This window comes from Anser anser (genome assembly GCF_964211835.1).
Source record: "Anser anser genome assembly, chromosome: 24".
NCBI lineage: Eukaryota > Metazoa > Chordata > Aves > Anseriformes > Anatidae > Anser > Anser anser.
Genome location: NC_139745.1, coordinates 5,936,533 through 5,962,139, shown reverse-complemented (window position 1 = coordinate 5,962,139; position 25,607 = coordinate 5,936,533). Strand labels below are relative to the sequence as shown.

The following is a 25,607-nucleotide window of genomic DNA, read 5'->3' as shown; positions in this document are numbered from 1 at the left end:
AGCCCCTTGGCATCCCCCCCAGCCCATGGGCATCCCCCCTAGACCATGAGCATCTCCCCCAGCCCGTGGGCACACCCCAGTCCATAGGCATCCCTCCATCCCATCGGCATCCCCCCCCAGCCCGTGGGCACCCCCCCAGCCTATAGGCATCCCCACAGACCATGGGCATCCCCCCAAACTGTGAACATCCCCCCAGCCTATAGGCACCCCCCCAGACCATGGGCATCCCGCCCCCCAACACCTCCCCTGGGACCCCGCTTGCCTGCCCAGGTAGCGCTCCGGGGTCTTGGGGCTGCCCACGAGGGGCTCAGCCTCCCCCAGGCAGCCGCGGGGCCGTCAGCAGCCGCCCACCCGCAGAGCCCCTCGCACCGGGCGGTGTAATTTGCTAATAATAATAATTAAGGCGCGTGCGGGTTACAAGTGCAGCGGAACAATGAGCCGGTTAACGCCTCGCTGCGCGCGGTGGCGGCAGCGACACGGCGGCACGTGCCCGGCCCTGGCATCGTGCCCTCGCCGAAGCCACCCGCTGTGCCGGGGCAAGAACATGGCCCAGAGGAGCTCCTGCGGCTCGGTTTGAAGCAGCCGTGTCCCAGCGCTTCGTGTCCGTGTCCCGGGACGGCCGTGTCGCCAGGCAGGTCGGCACAGCATCTCGGCACTCAGCAGCCCCGTGGTCCCCATCGCTGTCCCACCTCCGCTGAGCAAACCCTTGGGGGTCACCAGAGCCCGAGCAGGGGCTGCCCAGCCCCTGGCACACAAGGACCCCCCCCGGTAATCCCATTACACCCCGGGCTGGTGAGCCCCAACCCTCCTCCGGCCCCGCAGCGCCGGTGCTTCCACCTGGCACGGCAGCTCCTGCGTGCACGCGGGGAGCAGAGCTCTGCCCACCTCGCTGAGAAGTTACATAAAAAGGATTAATATTTAATGCGTGCTCCAAAAGGAGAAGAACGGGGCGGGGGGGTGTCGAGCGTGACTGGGACAGCCCTTACTCCAGAAGGAGAATAACGGGGTGGGCTCAGCGTGCAGCACCAGCGTGGCTCTGCTGAGACAGGGCACCGCAGCACATGGAGACCTGCTCCGTCCAGCCTGGCCACGGGGCTCGGCTGTGCCCCAGAGCTGAGCACCCAGGTGCTGTGGGCATCCCAGCACCCTGAGAATATCCATGTCTGGGTCTCCAAGCTTCAAGATTGCACGTATTTCTCTTCAGCACGTGGAGACCCCTCTCCCCCAGCTTTGCTGTCCTGCAGCCTTTAGTAAATCAGAGTCCCCACCCGGGTGCCCACGTGTTTGGGGTGCAGCAGCTCTGCCCAGGGGAGCACACCCATAGGGGTGCATCCGTCCCTCAGCGGGAGCAGCACAGCCAGTGAGCACGGCTCCGTGCGGACACAGTGACCAGGACACAGGATTTGGGGTGCTGGGGGCGCTGGGGGGGTCTGAGGCCATGCGGTGCCAGCAGGACTCCCCCCAGCCCTTTTGCCCCTGCCTGATGCCTCCCCTTTCCTTCCAAAGCTCTGAGCACACTGAGAGCCCTGTGCTGGGGGGTGACACCCCCAGGAGGGGGGCACCCGAAGCCCCCGCGTCCCCCCCATCCCCACCACCGGCCCCTGCCCCTCGCCGCCCTGAATCCCACCCGGCTGCGCAGCGCCCACCGCTCACCTTCGCACCGTGCCGGGGAGGCAGAGCTGAGGCAGCAGCAGGAATGAGACAGGGCTGGGAAAACACCATCTTCCGCCCCTGCAGACGCCCACGGCCCTGCGCCGGCTCCGCCGCCCCCGCTGAGCGCGAGGGCTCTCCGGGGAGGCAGCGGCGGCGTGAGCGGGGCTGGGGGCTGCGCTGCCCACGGGCAGGGCACCGGCACCCCGGGAGGCCTGCGCCCAGCAGGGGTGGGGGATCGGGGGGGCTGCTGGGCCCCCCGTGGGTGCCGGTGCAGGAACTGGGTGCATGGGGATGGGGGTGCCGGGGGGGGGGGTCCCCCTGCCCGGCTCTGTCCCGTCCGCAGGAGCGGCCGGTGCTGCTCGGCGTGCAGCGCGGCGCCCCGCCGGCAAAGAGACTCGGCAGCCGTTGGCTCGTTCATTTTTAATCCTGGCAGGGAGCAGGCAGGATGCGGGCGTGAGGATGGGAACGCCGCGGGATGGGGCCCCAAACTGCCCCCCCAGGCAGCCCAGCTCAAAGCGTCGGTGTCTTCATGCGTATCCCTGCAGGATGGAGCCCCCCGGGAGGACCCCGCACGTCACCCCCCGTCCTGTCCCACCGCAGCTCAGCCTCTCCCCACCCTCGCCGGGGAAGGCGCCCTCCTGGTGCTTGCAAACGCTGGGTGCAGGATCCGTGCGAGAACGGAAACCGTGGGCCGTGAGCGCGTGGGGATGCGCCGAGAGCGGAGCGGGGGTGGACGGAGCGGGGGCGTGCAAGGCAACAGCTCCCCCCTCGCCTCTCCCTGCTGCTGGAGCTGGTCCCAGCCGTGCCCATCGCCCTGCTGGGGACCCCAACCCTCTGGGACCGCAGCAGCGGGAGGGGGGCAGGACCCCAGCACCCCCCCAACCGCTACGAGGAGGTGAAGGAGGATGCACGGACGCTGGGCACGGGCACGTCGGGGGCCGGAGGGGAGAGCGGGAGGCACCGGGCGGCTTTGCGCAGGGTCCGGCCCAGGTCGGCCCTGAAGCGCCGGATGCAGAAGCAGTAGACGAGGGGGTCGAGGCAGCTGTTGAGGCTGAGCAGGGCCACGCTCAGCGCGTGCAGCACGTCCAGGGCGGCGGGGGGCCCGCAGGGCGGCACGGGGGGCCGGCTGCCCACCCAGGGGGCCAGCGTCAGGTGGTAGGGGGCCACGCACACCGCGAACACCAGCAGCATCCCCAGCACCATGGCGCGCGCCTGCTGCCGGTGCGAGCCCGGCGAGGCGGCGGCGGGCGCCGATAGCGAGCGGGCGACGGAAGCGTAGGTGCCCAGCACCACCAGGAAGGCTGCGGCGAAGAAACCCACCATGGCGTAGGCGTAGGCTCGGTGCCGCGCGTGCTGCTCGAAGCAGGTGGTGGCCCCGGCGCGGGCCGGGAAGGTTTGCCGGGCGGCCAGGGTGGGCACGGCACAGCCCAGCCCCAGTAGCCAAGCCAGGGCGCAGGCCAGCGCGGCCCCACGGCGCCCGGTCAGCGGCAGCGCCGGCCGTGCAGCCCGCACGGCGCAGTACCGGTTGAAGCTGATGAGCGCCATGAAGGTGACGGCGCTGTAGGTGGCCACGTAGTAGGCGGCCCCGGCCAGGCGGCAAGCGGCCTCCGAGAGCAGCCAGTCCCCCCCGGCCAGGTAGTAGGGGATCCAGAGGGGCAGGGTGAGGTTGAAGAGGATGTCGGCCAGCGTGAGGTTGATGAGGTAGATGCGGATGGCCTTCCTCACCTTGCCGCTCTGCAGGAACACCAGCAAGGCCACCAGGTTGCCCGGCAGCCCCACGCACAGCACCAGGCAGTAGACGGCCGGCACCAGCACGAACTGCACCGGGTCGCGGGGCACGCACTCGCCGGGGAGCTCCGCCGGCGGCAGCCCCGGTGCTGAGCTGTTCATCCCGGGCTCCTGCAAAGACGGGAGGACAGTCAGGGACCTGCAGCACATGGCGGGGGCATTGGACCGGGTGGGACAACTCCAACCGGTGCCTACAATTGCTCAGCACCGGACGCAGAGCTGCCCCGTGGGGTTGCTGTCAAACAGGATCAGCTCTTCCCCACCCCGAGGGAGCTGACGGGCTCCGGGAACCATCCCAGCCCCCCCAGCCGCATGCCCCCACGCCGCCAGGCAGCCGGGGGCTCCGCCAGCCCGGCGCTCCCCGGGGACCGGCAGGCACAGCTGCGCCACGGCCCAGGGGCAGAGCCGCAGACGGCGGCACCCGGAGGTGCTGAGCTGGCTCCAGCTCGCAGCTGCGGGGCTTAACGCCGCCTAACGCCGCCCTCGCAGCCGTGAGCTTGCCAGGGGCTGCACGAACCCCTCCAGCCCTGCTGCTGCTGCAGCTCCCGCTTCTTCCTGCTCCCAGCGGCCCAAAATCCCCGTGGGGAAAGTCACCCAGCGGCTCAGGGTGCATCGGAGCACAGAGATGACGGTGACGGGGAGGGGGGCACCAGCACGGGGCAGGCACCCCCTTGTTCCCCAGTCCTGGACACGGGAAAACCTCTCTCTGTTGCAATTCCTGTAGCCCAGGGCTGCAGCAATTTCACCTCTCATCACGGCCTGCCCACACCTTGCCGACGGCTCTGAGTCACCGAGCAGGCGTCTTCCAGCACAGCAGGGCCAGATCCGGTGCACGCAGCACCCAACGCCGCGCCAAGGCACGGAGGGCTCGGGCTGCTGAGCAGGTGCCATGCAGGGCTCATCCCAGTGGGCTTGAATTATTTCGCAGAGCCAGTGCAGACCCCAAAAAATCCCCCAGCTCCCTCCCTCAACACTCCCCTCTTCCCTTTCCTTTTTCCATCGTCGTTGGCACAGGGATGCATCTGCCCATGCTGCACCCCATAACCAGGGGGTCGCCCCAAGCTCCCTCCCATCCCCGGCTCAGCACCACGCTGCGGACATGTCAAGGCGCTCGCTTACCCCGTGTTCCCTCCGGCTGCTCCTCGCTGCCTGGCCGAGCCGGGCTGCTGGAAGCTTTAAATGCTCAGGGCGGGCTGGGGGAGGCAGGGGACGCCTCATTCCAGCCCCCCCCCCGGGCCCATGTGGGGGTGAGAGTGTGCGGGAGGGCAGCTGGAGCAGGGAGGCACCTGCGTGTGTATGTAATGGGGGCGGCCACGCTGGAGCCATGCTAAGACCCCCGCACCAGTGCTGGCTGGGGGCACGGGGGTGGTGGTGTCTGTGTCCCCCCCAGTGCCCCCGTCCCTTTCCAGGGCCATTTCCCAGGCCCCACATGAAAGCAGCGGAGGTCAAGTTTCTGCACTCAGCAGCTGAGAGAAGGGGGGCAACCAGAAAGGGATCAAAGCAGGAATCTGCCTCCTTGTGCTTTTGTTTGCTTCAAAGGGGGATTCAGCAGGAGCAGAGCCCGAGGGCCCCCCCAGCCCTGCAAAGGGGACGCTCCCCCCTCCCTGCTGCCTTGGGACAGGGACCCTGTCCCCTTGGTTAGTGAGTCAGATCCTGGTGGTGGCACTGGGGGGTGCTGCACCTCTCTGAGAGCCTCGTCTCACCTCAAATCTGTCCCAGCTGCTTTGCTGGAAGATGCACGGGGTTCAGATGTGATACTGGGCTTCTGCCAAGCTGCCACCACACAGTGCCCATCCCCCAGGGGACTCAGTCTGTCCTGGAGAACAGATGGGTCCCTGCAGACCCGGCCCCACTGGAGCAAGACCCCCAGAAGCACCTGCCTGAGCCCGTCCAGGCACAGGGCTTGAGGGACCTTGGGGCTGCTCTCACCCCGCTGGGTGCGCAGCAAGTGGCCTGGCACATTGCAGGGTGGCTCCAGACAGTCGCAGGGCTCCTGCCCCACACAGGTTCTCGTTGCTGGCTCTCCACCCCGGTGTGCTGCCCACATATTTTCCAGTCCTCACCCCCAGGTGCTGCTCCGGGATCCCACCAGCCTCCCCTCCCAGGACTCAGGGACCTCCCAGCCTCACGATGTCCCCTGCAGCTCAGCATCAGGGGAGGCAGAAACAAACAGTGGAGGCAAAACATGAAAAAACAGAAGCTTTATTCCAAAATATGAAAGCCCCCACGAGAGCCAGCGCCAGCCTGGCATGGAAGGACCCGACCACCTCGTGCTGGTTCAGCCCTGGAGCGGCAGCGGTGCCATGGTGGAGCCACGGCTTCCATCCTGCAGCGCCCTGCTAGCAGCAGGGCTGCACCACCCAGCAGCGCCACGTTACCTCGCAGCCCCCCAAAACACCACAGGGGTCTCGCCTCCCTCCATCCATCTGTCCGTCCGTCCGTCCTTCCTTCCTTCGGTCACTCGAATTTGGGCTTGGCGGGGGCTCCGTGGCCGCGGATGTTGAGCAGCAGCAGGAGGCCGAGGCAGAGCGTGGCGGGGGCGCACATGGCCAGGGGCTCCCGCAGCACCAGCATCGTGTAGATGGCACCTGGAAGAGGGGGTGCAGGAGGCGTCAAGGGGGGTGCTGGGGGCCACGAGCCCCCCGCCCCGCCGTTTCTCACCCATCATCACGATGCTGAGCACGAAGTTGCTGATCTCCTGCAGCAGCTGGGGGCCGACGGCCAGCAGCAGCCCGGCCACCGCCTCCACCCAGCCGACGGCCGCCAGGTACGGGTCGGGCTCGGGGGCGAAGCCAAAGTCCTTGAGGGGAAAGACCTCGGCGAAGCGGACGAACTGCGCCTGCTGGGGACGGCGAGCGGGGCCCAGCTCCAGCTCCGAAGCCCCCCTCAGGCTCCGAAGCCCCCCTCAGTCTCTGAAGCCCCCCTTGGGCTCTGAAGCTCCCCACAATCTCCGAAGCCCCCCACAATCTCCAAAGCCCCCCCTAGGACTCTGAAACCCCCCTCAAGCTCCAAAGCCCCCCTCGAGTCCTGAAGCCCCCCTCAGGCTGTCCACGAAGCCCCTTTCAGGCTCCAAAGCCCCCCTCAGACTCTGAACCCCCCCCCCATGGCTCCTAAGCACCCCTCGAGTTCCAACCCCCCCCATGGCTCCGAAGCCCCCCTCAGGCCGCCCCCAAAGCCCCCAGCCCCCGGGGGCCGGCTCCCCCTCACCATGTGCCGGTGCACGTCGGCCGAGAGCCGGTCCGTGAGCTTCACGGCGCCGGCCAGGAGGAAGAAGAGCCCGAGGAGGACGCGCAGGGCGGCGAACACCGCCGCCATGGCGGCCGCGGGGCGGGGACGGCGACGGGGGCGGCGCGGCTCGGCTCAGCTCGGCTCGGCCCGGCCCGGCCCGGCCCCGGGAGCCGCCTCACGGCCTCGACCCCGGGGCTCGGCTCCGCACAGGGCCCGGAGCGGGGCTGGGGGTTGTGGGGGGGCCCGGAGCGGGGCTGGGGGTTGTGGGGGTCCCGGCCTGGCAGCCCACCTCCCCCCCCCCCCGGCAGAGCCCCCCCCGTACCCCGGGGCCATGCTGCTGCGTGGTGCCGTTGTGGTAAACCACAAATTATTTAATTTTCAAAGCCCATAAACCAAACGTGTTAAAAGCCAGTGAGGGGAAGCAGCGAGATGGCGGGGGGCATCACCTGCCCCGACCCCACGCTCTCGCTCAGCTCCCTTGGGGCGCAGCAGATGTCGGTGCGGAGCTGCGCCCTGCGCTGCTGGAGCACGAGCAGGCAGCCCTATTGTCTAGGAGAGCCTCTCGGGGGAAAAAGAGAAAAATAAAAGAGCCCAGACCCTGACTGAATAATGGACTGAGGCGCTGAGGGCCATAGCACATGGCGTGCGGGGTTGTGTCGTTGCTGCACGAAGCCCTCATCGTTTCTCCAGGCCCATTGTTAGTGCGCGGGGGGAGAGGAGCGCAGCGAGGCAGCTCCTGAAGAAACCATTTTCTGTTAGCTTCAGGAGAATTTGCTCTTTTCCTGCGACAGCAAGGTCTCACCCGCCCCCGAGGCAGAGCAGGGCCCGCTCAGGCACAGGCCGAAGCTGGCTGTAGTTTCTGTGCAAAAGTGCAGCACCGTTGCATCATCTGTTTGCTTCCCCTCCCGGACCCGCACGTTTGCCTTCCCCAGGCAGCCAGCACCAAGCACGGGGCACCCACATCATGGTCCGGCTCTGGGGGGGGGTCACAGCAGCCATAGGACAGGGCAGGGTGGCACCAGTGGCACCACGGCTGTGCTGGTGGGCACAGCCCCTGCCTGCGGGAACACCCGTCCTACGCCCAGGGGTGCTGGAGGAGCCGGGCCTGGCTCTCAGATCTGGAGCAGTCGGTGCCCCCAGGGACACCCGTCCTGCACCCAGCAGCGGTGGAAGAGCCAGGGCTGGCTCGCAGACCAGGAGCAGCCGGTGCCCCAGGAGCCCTCTGATGCACGTCACAGCAGCGAGTGACTCAGAGCCGGCTGCCGCTCACCCAGCTCTCTCTGTGCAGGAGGGAGAGGAATAAATAACTCGCCCTGCCTCGGTGCAATCCTACCCCAATGGGAAACATCTGCAGACAAAATATAGTTCCCTCTTTCCCCAAACCCCCCCCAGCCCCAGCTGGGACTCTGCTATCTTTAGATTTATGAGCCCAAGCTCCTCCTATGAGTCATTCATCATTTGTCCATAATAAAATGTCCTCCTGGGTGGCAGAACTGTCCCCCCACCACAGAAGGCTGGAACACAGTGATCTGCCACAGGTTCACTCGTTTGTTTCATAAATTCAGCAGGACAATGCCCTGCTTTCTGTCCATCCCAGCTCTAAACCAGCCCCACACCTGACCCCTGGGGTACTCACACACACACAAGCTTTATTCCCCCCCTTGTACCCCCAGGAATCGCAGTCCTGGTGCCGCTCCGAGGCATCTTGGGCTGAATTGCAAAGTAGATAAATACAGTGGCTGTGACAGGGCTCCACCACCATCCGTGCCACGCATACCAGCCCTCAGCCTCTAATGTTTATTACAGGAGCTACTTAGACTAATGAAACATGCAGTAGGACCAGGTAATCAGCTTCACCAGCCAGCAAACAATAACCTGCTGGCATGCTGCCCAGATGTTATGCCATATATGCTCTATGCTAGTCATCTATCAGGTGATGATATAATGGCCTACACACTGATGAAAAAAGCAAGGGCTTTCTGCAATTCTCCAAAACACGCGCAATTTCAATACAAAAAGCAGAACACCGTTTGATTATAAAAGGAGTTGTAGGAGGGGAAGTTCATTTAGAGTGCTGGTACCACTTTTAGGCTTAAAGTTTCACATAAGCTGCTGCAACAGGGGAAACTAAATCAGGACAAGTTACTGGAAAATAACAGAATTTGAGGAAAAAAAGGCTGCATGCGGCTGCAGTAGCTGTGGAGACAAGACAGTGAAACCCACCCAGGTTCCTGCCACTACGGGCCTCCACTGCTTTGAGGCAGCACTTCCCTCACCAGCGAGACACCTCCTAAAGGCACAGAATGCAGGGGGCTCCTGCTTTCCAAGGCCATCCTCAAAGCGCTGTTCCCAAGAGCATTGCAGTGCTTGATCCTTCCCAGCACGAGGTCAGAGGGCTGCTCAGCCTCTGCGGCAGCTTCAGCACTGCACACGCCACAGTGCGTCATTTCTACAGGTAACTGACCACACAGCTCTTCAATTCCTTCCCTCAAGGCTCCTCCTCAGTCAAAGCTAAGGTCTGAATTAACAGGTGAATAACTTAGTTTTTAAACTGTGTGCAGTACTTAACGAATCCTGCAGCAGAACCTAATTAAGATTGAACCTGTCAGCTTGTTAACAGCATGTAATGCAGCACCTTTTCCATCGCACCTGCCAGCAGCTGCAGCACAGCTATCGAGGAACCACAGAACCTCTTCTCTAAGAAGCCTCTTCAAAATCTGGACAATAGCATGAAGATGTCAAATCAATGAATGAATTCTCTCAGACTATCCTGTACCTGATTGCATGAAAAAGGGAAAAACAGCAGATAAAAGCTTTTAACACAGCATCCACCTCCTGTGCTGTAAAACTCAGGCACAGTGAAATACCAAGGCACCCCCTGCTGCTGCTCACCCACTCACAGCAGCTTGCAGATGCCTGCAGCTCGATTTCTTTCCCTCTATAACCATGCCTTGAGACACACTCATGACTGGCGTGGAGCCACAGGGCTGGCAGTCCAGCAGCTGCTCGTCTAACCAACTCTGAATGCCTGATGAGTAGAGGTGGGCACCAGGGCTACTCATCTACACACACTGCTACAAAACAATATTCTGAGTCAGAAATGATGCAGTAGCAACCAACACTATTAAGTAATGAAAGCTCCTCAGTTGGATGCAAGCAAACTGTATTTAAGACAAACCAGAATACATTCCTGACTGGCATTTGAAGCACAGGTGAACTTGTTCCCAGCCAGACACTAATACTTCCCCTCAGTGAACACCCAGACACAGCTCAAGTGCTGCACACAGCCTTGCCGCATTCAGTACAATTAATTTTGATCATGGTAATCTCACAACAGTTCCTAGCCAAATGTTTGTGACTTCGTCTGCTGTAGGGGGTAACTTTGTTATAATGCAACTGTATTAACAGAGCCTACTGTTGGCCTATTTTAAACACATTAGCAAAAACTACTTGATATTTAAACAATGGATTATATTTAATAAATGACAGCAGGAATTATGCATGTGCACAGAGTGGCTTTACAGCTGTCTTCAAGCAGTAAAGCAATTTGAATCTGTGCTTCAAGTGCTAAAAACAGCACTTCTCTGGCTTTCAAGGAATTCCAACACTGGCAGCTCAGGCTTAATTACTACAGTCATCACTGAGTAAACTATTACAAACCAATCAAGCATGTGTAAACATTCAGAAACCTAATATATAGAGCAGTACACAGAACTCTGGAGATGTGGGATGGAGTGGGTGAAACTTCCAAAACCTCCTAGGGGTAAGAGTAGTTTATAAAAAAAAACCTAAGTCAGTCATTTTAGCAAAAGCACACATGGCTACACACTGGTCAGGAATACATCTGACCCCAAACTGAAACAGTCCAGCTACAAGAATAAGTCCACAACATATTCCCAGCAGAAAAAAAAATATTGTATTATATATTTGTTATAAGTGTGGTTGTTTCCTATGCTTCTCAGTGTAGAACTGGATCCAGTGACCCAAATCCATCCTTACTCCACCGCTCCAAGCACATTCTGCATCACCTTCTACAGCCTCATTTGTGGCAGTGTTTCTCAAATGCATCCATACTGCATTATGCTCAACAACTTACTGAATACGCGCCAGAATAAAACAGAAGTCATTAAGAAAATTTAAATATTTTATTTGTAAAAATCAGTATGTTCCTGGCTCCTCTTCACTGCATTTGGACTTCTTCTGCAAGTGAAAAACACAGAGTTAGCAAGAACTTTAAAATTCCACCAGAAATCACACACAATGACATGGAAAGGGAATCAGTGCACCACACAGAAAAGGTCATGCACCTACCAAATAAATACTCTCTAGGATCATAAGTTCTTACATCAGACTCAAGATAAAATGAATAGCATTCATGTTTTCATCTACCTCTAAAGATCAAGTGGCTTTGTTTTACTACCCCAAAAACAAGGGCAGCAGTGACAAGTTGCACAGGATTCAATAGGAGTTCACCAATTGAATCTCGCTGGTTTCACATCTTACAGGTTCAGCTGTGGCATAGCTAAGCATTACTTACCCCTCACTCATGTGTTAAGGTACTTTTGCATGTTGCTCCTCACACAAGATTTAAAATATCTGAAGCTCCCCTTTGTAGTTTAAGTAACAAATTAGAGGGAAAATTTCATTAATTCCAGCTCTGCAAGTTAGTTTATTTCCCTAAACAGCTGTTGGCTTGCGTTCTTGTATGCACTAACCTATCTTGCAGGTAATTTTGAAAGTTCAATGTTCATTAACTATTTCAGATAAGTAGCACTTATAACAACTTTTAGCTAGATTAACATATAAGTAGCTGCTTTATTCCTCTGTTTCCTTGTTGACCTATCACTCCATCGTATTCACACTCCTTCCATTTGAGCCTTAACTTAAAAATGCTTATTTCTTGTTTAACCACCTACAGTGTTCAGATGACAGTTTATTTGATGCTGCAGGGCTCAAAAGCCTCAAACAATGGTTAGATCTTGGCTCTACAAAAGAAAGATTCATAATTTTTATATAAAATTGAGATTAATAAGAGGTAAATTCCAGGCAGGAACTACCTGACATCACAGAGTGATGCACTGCTCTAACAGATCGGTAACCTAAGGACAGCATCTACTTACTTGTTCACTTGTTTTCTTGGTCCATTCACATATCACTGGACATCGTGCTGGATGTGCTCATGCTCGGCTCCTGAACTAGAAAAATATTCACAAGTTTTATTTACAATGATTTTTAAATATTTTGTACAAACCCACATCTAGAAAGGTGTTTTTAACCACTGCTCTCAAGATATCAAGCCCAAATGGAGTCCAGGTACTAAACCCCACACCTCGAGAGCAGGGTACTAAGTTCTACCTTATACATTTCACATATTCACTAATTCAAAGTTACTTCGTGACTGAACATCAAGTGTCCAAAGGCCTTTATTATTTCACCCATACAGAACAAGACAAAGTTATGCTTACTTCCAATGGATGAGCACTCCAGTTTCACTCAGCTTGCATCTTCACCTAAAGGATAACAATTGAAGTTATTATTATAATACACAGCAAGTTATGACCATTTCAAAACTAACTTAAAAGCAAAGTTTTAAGATATGTGGACTGATTAGTTATGAGGGGGAATTTACAAATTATTCCAAAATATTAAGTGGAAGAATAAGGGGCAGAAACAGACTAGCCTAAACATTTGTAAAGAGGTGAAAGAATATGCATGTAGTTGCCTGAAGAACTGCACCTTGTCTGAGCACAAACCGTAAATCACCAGTCTGAGTACAATGAAGTTTGATTGCAGCCAGAGGTATACTATCCCTTATGTGAAGGCATTAATTTTATCAAGCTACTTCAACTATTTTAACCTAGTTTGTTTCCTGTGCAATGCCCTCTCTTCCTTCTGCTTCGTGAAGGAGTGCAATGTCCCTAATTCCTAGCAGCCCTCAGTTCAATAGTCCTAGAAGTGCTTCAAAAGCCAAAGGAAGACACTATTGATTAGCATTGTCAGTCGACTGCTTTTATTCTAAGCAAGAGATTCTTCCCTTCTAAAGACCCACCCTTTTACTATAGCTAAGTTGAGGGCAAACTGCAATAGTTAGCAACTAGGGAATGTAGTAGTACAACATTCTGTGCACACCTCTAGTTGGGAGGCAAATCACACTACGGCCACAATGTGATTTGACCAGGTAGGGACAAGTTCAAGTTTAGTCTCAAACCCACCACCTGGGTTTTATCATGGCCCTCAGGAGCAGAAGTATAGTATGCACATTTTGTTTTCTATGCCATAGCAACAAACACCATGCATAAGGGATACTATATCTTTGTGCATCCTTTTAACACTCCAGATTCACTTATAGGCACACTCCTCCCAACCCTCCCCAGTTAGCTCTTCAGTACTGGTGTTCAAAAGCAACATTTATAGAGATGGGGTATTCACAGACCACTGCGGGATTGCACAGCCAAGTCCTAACATGTCAATCATTATCTAGCAGCAATGACAGAAGTGGGAGAAGGCCAATCCTCCCTTTTTATTTTTTCCTTTTCCAGTAAGCAGCTATTTAAGAGCCCCACTAACTGGCATGGAGAGAGAAATCTGAAGCTAATTAGCAGATTCCAAACTTGCTAGTAGTGGAAGAAGCCAAGTATTTACCCAGAACAGCATAACTTTTTATGCATCCTTTCCAACATGCTTAGCCTTATTTAAGAGAATGGAACAAAACACTGGCCTTCCTGATCATGTCACTGCAGCTGGCAATGATTAACAGAGACATGCAACCCCATTACTGCTGAAGTCCTAAAACTACTCACAGGCCTCAGTGTTTAGCTATGGGGAAAACTGCAAGCAAATCAACACTTTGTATGCTTAATGTTACAGTAAAGCCCCCATACACACTATGCTGTGCTCTCTCCTGACAGCACCAGATTCTGGATCTGAGGGCCTAACAGGTACGCATATGTATTCTGACACCACACTTCTGAGCTTCAGATAAGCTTTACATAAGCTTTTTTGAGAAAAAGTGTATTTCACACACAGGTATAAATTCAAGATGAAACACAATGCAAGCACTTTAATGTCATTTCTTGGTACCCACTTGTTACAGGCTGGCTTTTAAGTTATCTACCACACCAAGTTTCATTACTGCAGACAGTCAGAGCTAGTATGAGACCCATGGTTCAGTCACAGATTGCTTGCTCCAAGAGTGTCAAAATCCTACTAGTTTAAGTATGTAGAACAAAGCAGATGTGCCAATAACCCCTCCACGACATTCCTACAGGTCAAGTATCCAGAGGACACTGGAAATACTAGTTAGATCTGAGCACTGGTTTAAGGATTAGCAGTTCAGGTCTGCTACATGACAGTATGCGTACTGTCATTAGTTTTGCTACTGGATTCTAGTCACAGATTAAGAGTAAGCCATCACCAAAAAGCCGAACTGAATGTGACAAATGGTGTCACTGCTTGACTAGCTGGAGTTCAGCTACACTCACTGTGGTGTAACCAAAGACCTGATATTATGATCTTAACTTTAAGGTGCAGCTGCTTCCAATGGAACATTGAAAAGCTAACTACAGCAGAGGGCAAGGCTGTCCAGCAGACCTGTTCACCAGCAAGAGTCTTTTCTGGAAGGTAACACAGAATGGTCCAAAATACCAGGAACGAGTATTGCAAGGCAGACCTTTGCAGAACAAGGGGGAAAAACACATTACAACACCTCTGAAATAAACTGATCAGACAAGAGGCTGGATCATGTGCTGAAACGAGGGACCTTGAAATTCAGGTTCAAGAACTAATGCAAAAGAGCTGCAGATCAGCACGTCTGGATGTCTGGAAACATAAGCATGTTTATCCTGAAACACTACATTCAGCATTTTTAGCAATGAAGAGTTTAGAATTACATCCTCGAGACTGATGAAAAATGAAATTGCGCATTACACTACCAAGATGACTAAGAGGCAGAAATACAGAATCTCACCACTAGAAATTAAAGGCAGAGAAATATGGTATGCTTGTCAATCAAGGATTAATTAAAGACAACTGAAATTTCCAATAAGCTCTACCAAACTTTTTATAGGGATATTCGTTCAAGCACTCATTTGTATGTCCTGAGAAATATTCCCAATCAGTCTTAAAGCTGGCCGTATTAGTGAGCTTTGACTATCAGTTCACAGAGGGCTAGAGCAGTGATTACTAACACATTTCCTACCGAGCCAAGACTCTACAAAGGGATGCACTGCAGATGGGCCGCTTTGTCACTACAGAAAGTTTAAACGATGCTTTTCTAGGCACTGATAGCACCTAGTTGACTAGTTAACTGAGTGTAAGGTCACATTCCCTCTTCCCCACAGAGCTTGTCTAAGAACATCTTCGTTACATCGTAACTCAGAAAAATTCACACAAGCCGAGTCATATGTACAAAGGAATCGGGTCTGAAAATACTTATCTAAGAATCACAGTAAGTTGCTTATTGACTCTGAACAAGACAAAGCTTAACACCGAAAACCACGCAGCTTTGATGCAAGTTTAGCATACAGGCATGAAGAGTGCTGCACTGTAATTCCACAGTCAGAAGTGTGATGTCAGAATACCCACAGTATAAGATTACATAGAAAGTCACCAAGTTATATTATATTGCTTGTTACCTACCTGTACGCAGTCGGCAATGAGAATCTTGGAGCAAGCAGGAATACTACATCCGGGTCCTAATGTCCATTGCCATTTGTGGTACTACGTTCCTCACAGTTATGAACTGCAGAAATGCTGGCTAAGTGCAGTTATGTAGCAGGCCACTAGTTTTAAGTGTAAATTGCAGTCTCAAAAACTCCAGCAAAAACTTGCTGCCACAGTAAATGGTTGCCAAGGAGAAGCCAAGAATTTTTCTACCACAAAAATACCACAAAATCTCAAAAGCAGATTCAGTTTCTCGTCAGCTGTATAAATGATTAGTGTAATGTGTCTACACCAGAAGATAAGATTATTCTGTATTCATTTCTGAGGAAGCGTGAAGATATGAATAACGATACCAGTTTCTACATGCTGCAGTTTTTAGATATCTAAGTGTCAAAATGGGCTCAATTTTGTTAAAGCAAGCTAAATTGCAACAGCCAATGTCCTCCAAGTCCAGTACAAAAAGGTGTTGTGCGCCAGACCATCCAAAAACAGGTCTGACCAACCAAGCACTTTTCTGAATTGTTTTAAAGATTCAATTACATCAATCTGATTTTATGAAAAAAAAGTCCAAAACCTCATAGGAACAGATCAAAGGAACATAACCGTCTCACCTCCCACATTTAGTAACTTTATCAGATTTTAAAATTGACATGTTTGCCAGCTTTTAAGACACCACCTTTAAAAGGTCTTGAAATCGAGTTGGCTATTTAATTGTCTGCCTGTTGAATACATGCAACTCAAAGCAGAACTTTAGAGTTTTAGAAATTCTGCTTATGCAGCTACAACAAAGCTTCATTTAACCAAACTTTCAGATGTTTTGAAAACTGCCGATTCTTCTATAGATTTACTGGTCATGGTTTTGCAACTCATCGATTTTTAGTACCTAGCAACAGTAGCTTACATACAAAACAGGGGTACCAAGAGAGAACCTCTGAAAGGTACAAGGACATCAGCATCCTTCACTCTTCAAAGTTACAGAGCTACAAGAGAACATTCTTTAGGATATGCACCAGCATCTCTTTAATAAAGAATGACATGTAATCTGAAAAATAAACTGAAAAAATTAATTTAATGTTTACGTTCAGAATTCCCCACCTCAGACACCTTCACTTTTTGTGGGTGTCCCATGAACACCCTGCAGAAAACATATGCATTATTTAGGACTACTTAAAGCAAATTGCAGTGGGACTGCTGATTTTTAGGCTAAGTATCCAATACCAGTACTCCCAAATACCTGGTCTGCAGTTTAGGAACTGCCAATTCGGGATTTCCTGAATAGCAATTCATTGTCTTAGCATGTTATCAACATCCACACTTTTCTGGGAAAATAAGAAGCATTCACCAAACCAGCTGAGTCACTATTTAGTGCACTGAATATTCCAAAGTCAGTGTTACCTGTTATCAGCATTTCACAGCCTGCTACTTTTTCATTTGAGGAGTAACAGCACTTACAGTGAGTACTTCAAAAGCGATCATCCGCACTCTAAGATACTGCAATCTGACAACTTTTAACCACAGAGAAAATTTAGCATAGAATTTAGAATTAGCCAATGCTTCGCACAAGGAGTGGAAAGATCTTTGTAAGGTTAAAGCTACTCACAGAATGCTCAGTAGTTGGGGAGTGGCATGAAGGTACAGCCAAACTAAGTTTACCTACTTTGTGCCAAGCAGGTTGATGTATCCTGCATTAACACCAAGGCATTTTATGCTGGGAAGTCACGTTCCCAGCTCATCTGGTACAATGTCATAATAAGCAAAGCAACTACCTTATGAGTCCAGAATGCTTTGAAATTCTTCTGGGGCTTAACGAAGTTAACAGCAAGCTAATGAATTCATCAGACCTACAAAACAGCCTTGAAGGGAGTTTATTTGTACTGTGCAGTATTAACTGTTAGCTCCAGATTTAGATACTGCTTTTGATGCATTACCTCCACACATCAATAATAGCAATAACCATCGTGCAAGAATGCTCGTTTCTCTGTATTTTACATACAGGCATTTAGGATTTACCCACCAGCTACAAGACTTAAGACTAGTTCCTGTAGGCCCCATAATACAATTGAATTCTGAACTATGCAAATTAGTCCACTCAATTAGCATGAGGACACAAGCAAGTTACAAGTATGCATTAGCAGGTTCTCCCCTCATCACTCAAGTAGCACTTCTGGTCTTTTTGCCAAGCAATTTCAGGTAGATATACAATACGGAGCAAGGCCAGATCCTGGAATCTAAAACACCTTAAGAGCATATAAATATCTCAATAATAATCCATAAGATAGGAAGTCAGTCAATACAAGTCTTTCTACGGATTTATTTTAAAATAACCATTGCTAAGTCTTCCGCTTAAAGACTTAAAAAAATTCCAAGCAGTAACTGCCAAGGTGGTAAGTGCTATCATCCCACCACCCATTATCCATAGCTAAAATATGAAATTCGTTACATACTGCATTACTTGCAGTGTAGCTTTCATGACCATTATCTTACAGCACCTGCAAGATTTCCATTTGCTTCCTTATTGCAGCACAATTAATGTTTAAAAAATCTGCACCTACTGGAAAGTTAAGCTACTGTTTGACCCAGTCTTAAGCTAGAGGCATTATGGGAAGAGATCTCAACTCTTCACTACAGTTCCACACCCTGGTCTAGTTTGACCTCTGTGGCAAGACTCTTGGGTTACTGCTGAAGGTGTGGTATTTAGCCTCTTAATTTAACCATGAATGGCAAGAAAAGTTACTACATTTAGTTTTCTATTTATTTGAAGCACAGTAAAAAAAAGTTGGTACACTTTGGGAATTCAGTGGCACAAGGTACACTGCCATCAAGTTAGGGACGTTATACATCAAAAAAACAGCTAAATTTGCTTTGAAACACTGCATTACATAATTAAATTGTACTCGCCCAAACAGACCACTTACAAATATTAGGTCAGTAAGTTTCTAACATCCATAAAAACGTAGCTTTCTTACTAAAATGCAAGAATTAAAAAGTTGGTGTCTAAACAAGACAGACAAAACAAACTGGAATGAAACTACAGGTCACATCTAAAATCGGGGCTTTTTGTTTGGGCCTTCATATTCTTCTCTCCCTCTACCATATCCTGTTGGCGTTCCAGGCCCCATTCCTCTAGGACCCTGGCCACCCACAGGCCCCGCACCTCCCTGCCCAAAGCGTTCAGGACGCTATTGGAACAGAATTAACAGTTCATTATATGTAGTTGATGTCCATGTGTGTTAAGTATATATTTTTAGAAGGTTCCGTAGTCAAGGTTCGTCGATACAATCACCATTGAGCCGATCCACAGGTACCGGGAACATAGAAAGGAAAAAAGGGTAATTTAAAAATTAGTTTATTGTAATACATGCCTTGAGGTATGTTCCCACTTGATGCATTCTCATACATCTGTTACAAAGAACAGATCCTCCCTGTAGTGCTAGAAATGTAAGCATTAGTGCAGATGTGAATTAACAACTTTTCCAAATGAGCTCTAGCAATTTTCAACCAAGTTAATGCAAATAGCTTGCAAACTTCTCACCTTTAGTGCAGTAAAAGCTTAGATTACACCACTGTCATTTCCAATAAGCCTAGCCAGAGAGAGTATCTTCAGTTCACTGAAGTACAAGCTGACATTCATAAAATGTCATTTGTAAACAGAATGCCTACTCACCAGTTAATGGCATGTGCTGCAATAGAGACCATGTGCTTTTCAAGATGGGGTTAAGACTACGGTCTGCTGACTAAGCTGCAGAGGCCTTAGGCAGTGATCAAAACTGATAGTGAGCACTACTGGATTACAAGAAGAAAAAAATGTGAAAAAGCTCATGACCAGTGATTTACCTAACCAACGCAACTGCTCCATCAAGAGACTTGCTTTTATTAAATCCCACGTACTCCGGAACTGCTGCTGTATATGCAAAATGTGTTCAGAGAGCTACAATTTATTCAGTGTTTCAGGTTAGAGCTTATGCACAAAGGGTTCTGTGCATCCAGTCAGTGTACCCCCCCCACCCCACCTTCACCACATTCACTCTTGGAAAATTCACAACTCCAGTGTTGAAAGCCTTCACACCAAGATGTAAAAGCTAAATTGCCCTGCAATAAAGCAGAGGCTTCAGGTATTTTTGCCAGTAGCTGTAAGTTGCATGTACTTCATTCAGATACTGTATATCAGTAGGTGTGATCAGCATTCAATCTACAGAACTGACAAATTATAAAGTCAAAGGTAGCCTTAAACTTCATTTCAAGCAAGTTTTCCACTACCGAGTAACAGAACAATGGTAGGTTGCTTGTTACAAAAGGTACCTGCAACCAAAAACTTTTACTTCAAGTTCTTGACTTCTGAAAGTTTGTTTCAATCCTTCCAAGAAAGGTATTTCAGAAATACTACCTGGGGTCTTTCTGCCTAAATCACGGCAGCTTATGCCTACCTCCAATTCTGTTTATAAAGATAGCAGCCCAGTAACTGTGACAGCACTGTGTGGCAGAGATCCCCATCCTAAGAAACTCAAGGCAGTTAAACCATCTTACTGTCACACATTTTGACCGTATCATGTTTTCAAGTATTCCCCAAATTCAGCATGCACCTGTACCAGGAATTTCAGGAGGAGAAAAATATGCACAGCATTTACCACAGACTGCCTAACTACTCATTGTGAACTTCGGAACTGCCTAAATACATCAGTAGATTATAGATACATTAAGGCCACCAGCACTGTCTACTGAATCGATGAGGCTCTGCAAAGTTATGATTCCAAAGATACGGTTCCCATAAAAACAGAAGATATTTGACAAGCTACTATGGAAGCTCACCAAGATAAGCCAGAGGCCTAAGCCCACCCAAAAAAATCATTTACTTCAGCTTGTGCAACACAGTACACCCTTTACGAGGAGGGTGAAAGCACGCTAGCATCACCGCCTAAACCAACATAGATTTCCATTATACTCATTAAGCATTTCTTTAATCTATATCGGTATTGCTTCAGTGTGATAACACCAAGCAGGCTCAAAGCCCATTCACACGTATAGTGTGCCAAAAATAGTCATTTGGAAACATACCTCAGAACATGAGATATGCAGGAGCTTTAATAAACTCTACCTATAGTCACACCCAACAAAGGAAACAACAAGAACAGGCTATCGTTCCTGTGTGAGCCAGGAACCACAAAAATGGCTACAGCCAAGGATCACTGGAACATGTCTAAAACCTAAAAAAAAACCACAGCATTTCTGCTTTTCTGTGGCACACTTCAGCATACAGAGTAAGTGATATGCTGTTCACCATTACTTAAGTTAATCTGCTGCTTAAAGAAACATGAGCACAGATTTTTGAATTAACAGCATATCCATACCAACATGCATCAATTCTAACTAGGCTTGGAAGGGCCAAAAGAAACACAGCATTAAACTTTGGAAAGGAGAACAAAGATCTCACTTGTCCATACACAATGTCAAATTACTGAACAGCTAGTATGTTATTTTAACTCTGAAAATTGTCAGGTTATCTAGCACTTGTAAGAATCCTTCCAAGCCTAACTATGATGCAGAATTTCTGAAGTCCAATAAAGTCAGAGTTAATTGCAAATATGCTTAACAGCACATTTGAATTCACTTACGAACAACTTCCAACTGTGTAAGCTACCATAATGGTTAACTAAACTAGTACTACATACTGCCAAACTAGTCTTCCATGTTAAACACCTGACAAGAAAGTCAGCAGTTAACAGTGATATTTGCACAACCATCCGAGCACAGAACTCAATTCCCAACTGCAACATTTCCCTTGTGCTAAACTAAAGCCACCACAGGATACATTACCATGTCACTTCCCATCATAGAACCACTCATGGCTGCTTGGCCAACTCCTGGATTAGCTTCATAACCTATGCCGCCGCCACCTCCGAGAGGTGGAAATTTCTGGGCTGCAGAAGCATAAGGATCTAAGAGAGAGAAACATATAATCATATTCTGGCACTTTCTAAGGTAACCACATGAAGCAATTATTTAAAAATTCTTTACCTCCCATGTTCATTGTGGTGGCACCACCCATTCTCATGTCTCTCTCCCTCTGCGTAGAAGAAACAACTTTTAGCACAGAATCTTACTGAAATCTGTACCTTTCAGGAGATAAAGCACACATACGGCCCACAACTATCATTTCACTTACGCTAAGACATCACATCATCTAACCTAAAGGAAGCAAAATGCATCAGTCTCAAAAACATCCAAAGAATTCCAGAAATCCCCAAGCACAGTAACATATCCAGAAAATACCATGTTTTCACTTACTGGATCCATGTAACCCATTCTACTATAATTCTCTTCCCTCTGTCTTCTCATCTGTTCTTCCATCTCTCGCTGACGTATCATCATCTCTTCTTCTCGCCTGCGACGCTCCTCCTCCTGCCTGATCATCCCAAAGCAGACCATTAAACTACAGGAGCAACGCTTTCAACATCTCAACATCACACGTATGAGCAATTTAACACTTCAGCAGAAGAGATACCATATGATGCTTAAATACTTGAGGAAAAAAAACTTACACTGCAGTTCAATTTCTCATATGCAAACTGAAGTCGCAATGGAGGTTCTTGACAAAATAAAAGTTTTCACATTTAGTTTAAAAGAAGCAGATGTACAACTGAAAAATCCTGTAAAAGCCAGACCAACCTCAGCTGGATTTCCTTGCGTTTCTGCATTTCTTGATTATGGAGTTCTTCCATACGTCTCAGTTCCTCCTGACGCCTCATAAGATCTGCAGAAACCAAGCTTGTCAGCAGCTGTTCCACAAACTCAGACTTGAATTCAGATTTCAATTAGATCAACCTCATTTATACGACAGCAGACAATATTTATAACCCTATTTTTAGGTATACTTCATTTAATTTAAAACTGAGAAACCACAATTCTCTTTTCTAAGACTGAAACTATCAACCTCAGGTTCACAACAGGAAGCATGAATTCATTCAAAAAACCATTAAACAGTCAGTCATACATTTAAGCTGGCATTCAGAGCAAAAAGCATTTAGAGACAGAACTCAGAGCCAATTACCTTGACGCAAGAGGTTTGCCTGATGCTCATGATAAGCATCTTCCATCTCACTTTCAAGTTTGTCCTTGGCATCTTTCATGTTTTTTGCCACTTGTTCTCTCTGCTGTTTTTCCATTTCATCTAAAGATTTCCACCTCTGGGAATATTCAAATTCAAAACTGCCAGGCTGAGCAAAACGGGGAGGAGTCTCTCTTTCCCTGGAGAAAGGAAGATACTCAGTCAGGCTGCATAAGCCTGGAAACTGAAGGTCAATAAAAGACCACAGGCAGAACAGCCAAAGTACTAGGGAACACCAAAAAAAAACCAAAACATCAAAATACGACCTCACTGATGTAATATAAAGCTTGTTTTGACAGAATGATGAAAACAGTACAGGGTCTTATGGATTTAAAGAACAGCATTTAGTCCACAGACTACCAAACGCAAACGAGGAGACTCCTGCACTATATCACATCCAAGCAAATCTCTGCTTCCAGTTCTACTGCTTGTTTATCCTGTTCTTAACTCCCTCCTCAAAACACTGCTGGTAACTGCCAGCTGCAAAATCTTCAAAGACAAGACCTTTGCCTAAATAGCTGTTCAGAACACCTGGATATGGAAAGATGAAGTTTTCAGTACCAACTTACTGGTTAAAGAAGAACTGTAATATTTATTTTAACTTAACTAGTCCTCAAAACACCTGACATCTCATTCTGTCATATAAAGTAACTAGAGTTAAAAATTCAGTAATTAATGCAACAAAACTAGAGAAATTTAAGAACTTTTCATGCATTATCAATTTAAAGTACTTTAAGATTTCAGGAAAAACACTGATCTGCATTGTTTTCAAAGACATTGTTGCTAAGCTGTTTATAGCTTTTGATCTTAACAAGCCATTTTGAACACACTTGTTTCAAGACCCACAAGATCTTCCCTCTCCACTCCCTTTGGCAACCTGAAAAACATTTCTCTAATAGACTTACTACAGAAGTCTTAAGCTAACATTACTAGAGGAAACTCATCTACCACTGCATTTTTCATGTGCAGCAGTCAGCCTCATAAGGCTCATAAGGCTCTCCATTGGGAACTTTATTAGTTAGGAAACAAATTAGAATTTTAGTTTTCTTTAAGTAATAAACAATTTACTGTTCCCTTTCATATCAACATGCTATGTGCCTTAAGATAACTTTCAACAACAGTATGAGCAAACAACTGAAGTCTAATTTAAGAGCTGTGCAGGTACACTTACCAAAAAATATGTTAAAAGGCTGATATTTATGCACTGTTTCTTTGGAACATTCAAAGCCAGATCTGAAAAACTGCTAACTCTTTCTGAGTCTGGGATCACACTATGTTATTTATATACTGTTTATAACAAAAGATAGTGCCTACTTTTGATACATTGGATTCTTCTGAGCAAGCTTTTCTGGAAGACCATCTTCATCATCCAGTTGTTCCAGTGGTTCCACAATAACCGGCCTAGGAGTGCTGAACACAAAATACACATTTTACATTTCCACAGCAATCTCCGCTCCGAAAAGCTAGAAGCAACTGACAACTCTATGCAGCTTAAAACTAAAAATCCTAGGGAGCAAAACACTTACGTTGTCAACAAAAACACTCCTTCAGTACACCGTTCAAACGCTTTTCGAGCAGCTGGCTTTGATGCAAACTCAACAATGCCTTTTCCTGTTGATCTACCTCGATCATCTACAATCACAACAGCTCTTTCCACTGGACCAAACTGGGAAAACGCTTCCTCGAGTAACTCGTTGGAGACATAAGGTGACAAATTACGCACTGAAAGAGCAGCAGCATGTGTGGCAAACCGAACACGAAGCTGTCGACCCCTCATAGGGGTATCATCCAATTCTGCCTTCGCGATTTCTGCAAGAGCTCTGGATTCCTGAGGGAAGTTTAAGACCCAGCTTTAGAAAATCACGTTACAAATTACTATTTCGGGAGAATTTTAAGGAGGTGGACGTACAGTATGAAAGCCTACCAGTTTAATGAATCCAAAGCCTTTCCCTTTGTTGATAAAAACCTCTCCTGGCTCCCCATACTTGGCAAACAACCTCTTAAAGTCTTCATCCGTTATATCAGCAGGCAAATTCCCCACAAACAAACGGCAGCGCTGAGTATAGGTCTTCTCCCCGGGCCGCCTCAGAAGCGAGAGATTCGCTTTAAAACCCTACGAAGAAGCAAAGCGGTTCGAGCCATCCCTGCGTGACCGCGGCCCCGCAGCTCCCCAACCGGGGTGGGGGGGCAGGCCGATACGGCCCCGTGGCTCCCCCGAATCCCCTCACGCGGGCTCGCCCCGCGGCCCGGCGTCCCCCGGCCCCGCTGCGCCCCCCGGCCCCGCGCTCCTCCCCTCAAAATGGCGGCCGCGGCGCGCGGGGCCCCCATGGCGGCCGCCGCCATCTTGTGGCTCGGGGAGGGGGGAGGGCGCCATGACTCACCTCGTCCGAAAGCTTTTCGCCTCCGCCGCCTCCGGCCGGGCCCTGCTGCGACGAGAGGCTCTGCTGTCCCTGGTGCTGCTGCCCGCGGCCCCGCGGCTCTCCGCCCGGCCCGCCGCGGTGGCCCGGCCCGCCTTTATGCGGCCCGCCCGGCCCCTGCTGGGGTCCGCCCGGCCCCTTGGGCCCGCCGCCGGGCGACTGTCCTTGGCCTTTCTTAGGGCCTCCGGCCGGCGTGGGGCTGGGGCTCGGCTTGGGCTGCGGCTGAGGCTGCCCCCCGGGGCCGGGGGGAGCTGAGGCGGGCGCGGAACCCTGCGCCTGCTGCTGCGGCGGCTGCCCCGCGGGCAGAGCTGCCGGCGGAGGCGCCCCAGGTCCGGGTTGGCTGCCGGCGGGCCCCGCCGTGGTAGAGGCGGACGAAGAGGACGAAGGCGGCGGAGCCGAGGTCGACGCGGGCGGCTTCGGCGGTTCGGGCTTCGGGCCGCCGCCCGGCGGGCCGCCCGGGCCCTGCGGGCCGCCCCCCATAGGCCCGCGGTTCTGGCCCATCCCCATGCCGGGCGGCGGGGAGCGGAAATCGTGGTTGGGGCCGCCGCGGCCACCGCCGCCGCCTCGCCGGTGGAAGCCGCCACCGCCGCCGCCACGGCTACGGAACCGATCCCGCGACATGGTGGTGGTGGAGGAGGAGGAGGAGAGGCGACCCGGCTGCTGCTCCTCGGAGCCCGCTGCGCAAAATGGCGGCGAGCTAAACGGCCTCGCCGCCGCCTTTGTCCGCCTCTAATATACCTTCCCCGCCCCCGGAAGCC

The 25,607-nt window shown here is 50.6% G+C and overlaps 3 protein-coding genes across 5 annotated transcripts; all 3 read right to left on the bottom strand.

Annotated features, from left to right (window-relative positions):
- Positions 1 to 199: 199 nt before the first annotated feature.
- Positions 200 to 5,196, bottom strand: LOC310886084 (platelet-activating factor receptor-like). Its single transcript, XM_083810157.1, has one exon. It carries the CDS (start codon positions 3,589 to 3,591, stop codon positions 2,539 to 2,541), a length of 1,053 nt encoding a protein of 350 aa, XP_083666283.1. The 5' UTR covers positions 3,592 to 5,196; the 3' UTR covers positions 200 to 2,538.
- Positions 5,197 to 5,627: 431 nt separating this feature from the next.
- TMEM35B (transmembrane protein 35B) lies at positions 5,628 to 6,804 on the bottom strand. 2 transcript variants are annotated; one of them, XM_083809738.1, is made up of 3 exons: positions 6,649 to 6,804; positions 6,103 to 6,283; positions 5,628 to 6,029 (listed from the first exon to the last, which is right to left on the bottom strand). In XM_083809738.1, exons 1-3 carry the CDS (start codon positions 6,754 to 6,756, stop codon positions 5,899 to 5,901), a joined length of 420 nt encoding a protein of 139 aa, XP_083665864.1. In that variant the 5' UTR covers positions 6,757 to 6,804; the 3' UTR covers positions 5,628 to 5,898. The 2 variants fall into 2 exon arrangements, with proteins under 2 accessions (XP_083665864.1, XP_083665865.1); XM_083809739.1 differs by having other exon boundaries at positions 6,103 to 6,280; positions 6,649 to 6,794.
- A 3,995-nt stretch (positions 6,805 to 10,799) lies between these two features.
- SFPQ (splicing factor proline and glutamine rich) lies at positions 10,800 to 25,565 on the bottom strand. 2 transcript variants are annotated; one of them, XM_083809733.1, is made up of 12 exons: positions 24,814 to 25,565; positions 24,357 to 24,545; positions 23,959 to 24,260; positions 23,747 to 23,842; positions 22,376 to 22,572; positions 21,994 to 22,078; positions 21,613 to 21,730; positions 21,343 to 21,391; positions 21,142 to 21,263; positions 12,135 to 12,179; positions 11,790 to 11,864; positions 10,800 to 10,869 (listed from the first exon to the last, which is right to left on the bottom strand). In XM_083809733.1, exons 1-10 carry the CDS (start codon positions 25,468 to 25,470, stop codon positions 12,159 to 12,161), a joined length of 1,836 nt encoding a protein of 611 aa, XP_083665859.1. In that variant the 5' UTR covers positions 25,471 to 25,565; the 3' UTR covers positions 10,800 to 10,869; positions 11,790 to 11,864; positions 12,135 to 12,158. The 2 variants fall into 2 exon arrangements, with proteins under 2 accessions (XP_083665859.1, XP_083665858.1); XM_083809732.1 differs by lacking the exons at positions 10,800 to 10,869; positions 11,790 to 11,864; positions 12,135 to 12,179 and adding an exon at positions 17,180 to 18,509 and having other exon boundaries at positions 24,814 to 25,564.
- Positions 25,566 to 25,607: the final 42 nt, after the last annotated feature.